Source organism: Haplochromis burtoni, unplaced genomic scaffold, assembly GCF_018398535.1.
Source record: "Haplochromis burtoni strain Fernald_Lab_line unplaced genomic scaffold, NCSU_Asbu1 Contig_148, whole genome shotgun sequence".
NCBI classification, from domain to species: Eukaryota; Metazoa; Chordata; class Actinopteri; order Cichliformes; family Cichlidae; genus Haplochromis; species Haplochromis burtoni.
Genome location: NW_024582509.1, coordinates 169,975 through 171,647, shown reverse-complemented (window position 1 = coordinate 171,647; position 1,673 = coordinate 169,975). Strand labels below are relative to the sequence as shown.

The window sequence follows — 1,673 nt, the reverse complement described above, 5'->3', positions numbered from 1 at the left end:
CTTGGTTCATGCAGAACATAGACGGCACTCAGGAGGAGCCTCTGATCGTGCTGACTGCGGGGTATGGAAAGTTCACCTCTGATTTTAAAGCTGCTGTTTTGCTTTTTGGAAACGTCCTGGAAGCCAGCAGCAAAACAGAAAAACGAGTGTTTCCCACCCAGAGCGTCCAGCTTGCTCTGGCAGGGAGGACAAACTGCTTCAGTCATAGCTGCGCAGATCTGGGTTTCTCTTTGGCATCGCTTCAGCTCTGAAAGTAGAGCCTCTGTGTTTAACTGTCACTTTGCAGGCATCCGAACCACCTCAACTAGCCTCCTTTTGGTGTGGAGGACTAGGTGCTCTACTTTCAGCTCCTCGCAAATAAGTGAGCTCCCCACCTTTTCTCTAGGCTGACTTCAGACCCCTTTAGAGGATGTAGAGGAAGCTCATTTCCACTACTGTCAGTCTCATATTTTCAGTCACTACCACAGCTAATAATCTCTATGAGAGCAGAAACACAGATACACGGTTTCAGTGTCATTTCCATCTGTACATTTTTATTCTTGGACTCTACTACAGCAGCTTTGTATGATTTGCAGTACAAAATAATCCTTCTTTGTATTACACTGGATCTTGTGCAGCCCTTCAGTTCATCCTCTCCCTGGAATAAGGAGGTGTGTGTCAGGAATGCCTTTTTATTCTTGGTAGTCCAGAATAACTCGTCTTTTCTTTTCATTCTTTGTAACAGAGGCGGCCTGAAGGAGAGTGATGTCATCATCAGCATCAACGGCGAACGAATCACCTCTGCCAGCGACGTCAGCGCTGCCATAAAGCGGGACGACACGCTTCGAATGGTGGTGAGGCGAGGCAACGAGGATGCCATCCTCACCATCATCCCTGAGGAGGTCGACCCTTGACCTCTCAGCTGACTGAGCTACCATTCAACGCAACACCTTAACCGCTCACGCGATCTCGAGCTGGCTCTCAGTGTTTTCAGCCAATCATGAACACTTAAAAAAAGAACAAATATGTTAGGGTGTGTCTGGGGCCACACCTAGAATTTGTAATTATTAGTACTGCTACTCGTCTTTCATTTTTATAACGCTGACACACCTTCGGAGGTTCGTCACTCTGGGATCTGATGCTTCACCCCTGTCATTGTACGGCTCATATTAGCTCTCATCTTTCCTCTTTTCCATCCTCACAGACCTTTTATATCCTACTAACACCATCTGTCGCTACAAAGAGGTTACTGCAGGTTTCCGTAGTATCACTGTGTACTGTATGTTCTCCATGGGATATTTTTAATAGTGTTTTTTTCAGTATGTGTTTGATGACAATGTTTTCAGAAAAGGGAATAAAATTATTTTTAAAAAAGTCTCTTTATTAATAATCATGATTTTCTATATTTATATTTTCCTATATTTACCCAACATTTGTACAAATATTCACTACAAATGGTGCATCGAGGGAAACCGCTGACATTAGTCACAGCCAATCTCAATAAGAACGCCAGGCTTTGACTTCATACACAACGCGCTCTGTTTAGACCCAGAGCATACAGTATTGTTTGACAGATGGCCCTTAATATAAAGAGTTCGGACTTCACGTTTCCCAATTTTTGCTTTAAGTTATTTTGTTATTTACATAATAATGTAAATAACCTAATAATGATCCTTATTGCTGTTTTAGAGGAG

At 43.1% G+C, this 1,673-nt stretch overlaps 1 protein-coding gene across 1 annotated transcript in view; it reads left to right on the top strand.

Annotated features, from left to right (window-relative positions):
• Positions 1–1,324, top strand: part of htra1b (HtrA serine peptidase 1b) — a 26,997-nt gene extending 25,673 nt beyond the window's left edge. Inside the window, exon 10 of the mRNA XM_005932189.3 lies at positions 725–1,324. Coding sequence (XP_005932251.1) covers positions 725–893 — 169 coding nt within the window. The 3' untranslated portion in view covers positions 894–1,324. The remainder of the gene's footprint in view (positions 1–724) is intronic.
• The last annotated feature ends 349 nt before the right edge of the window (positions 1,325–1,673 follow it).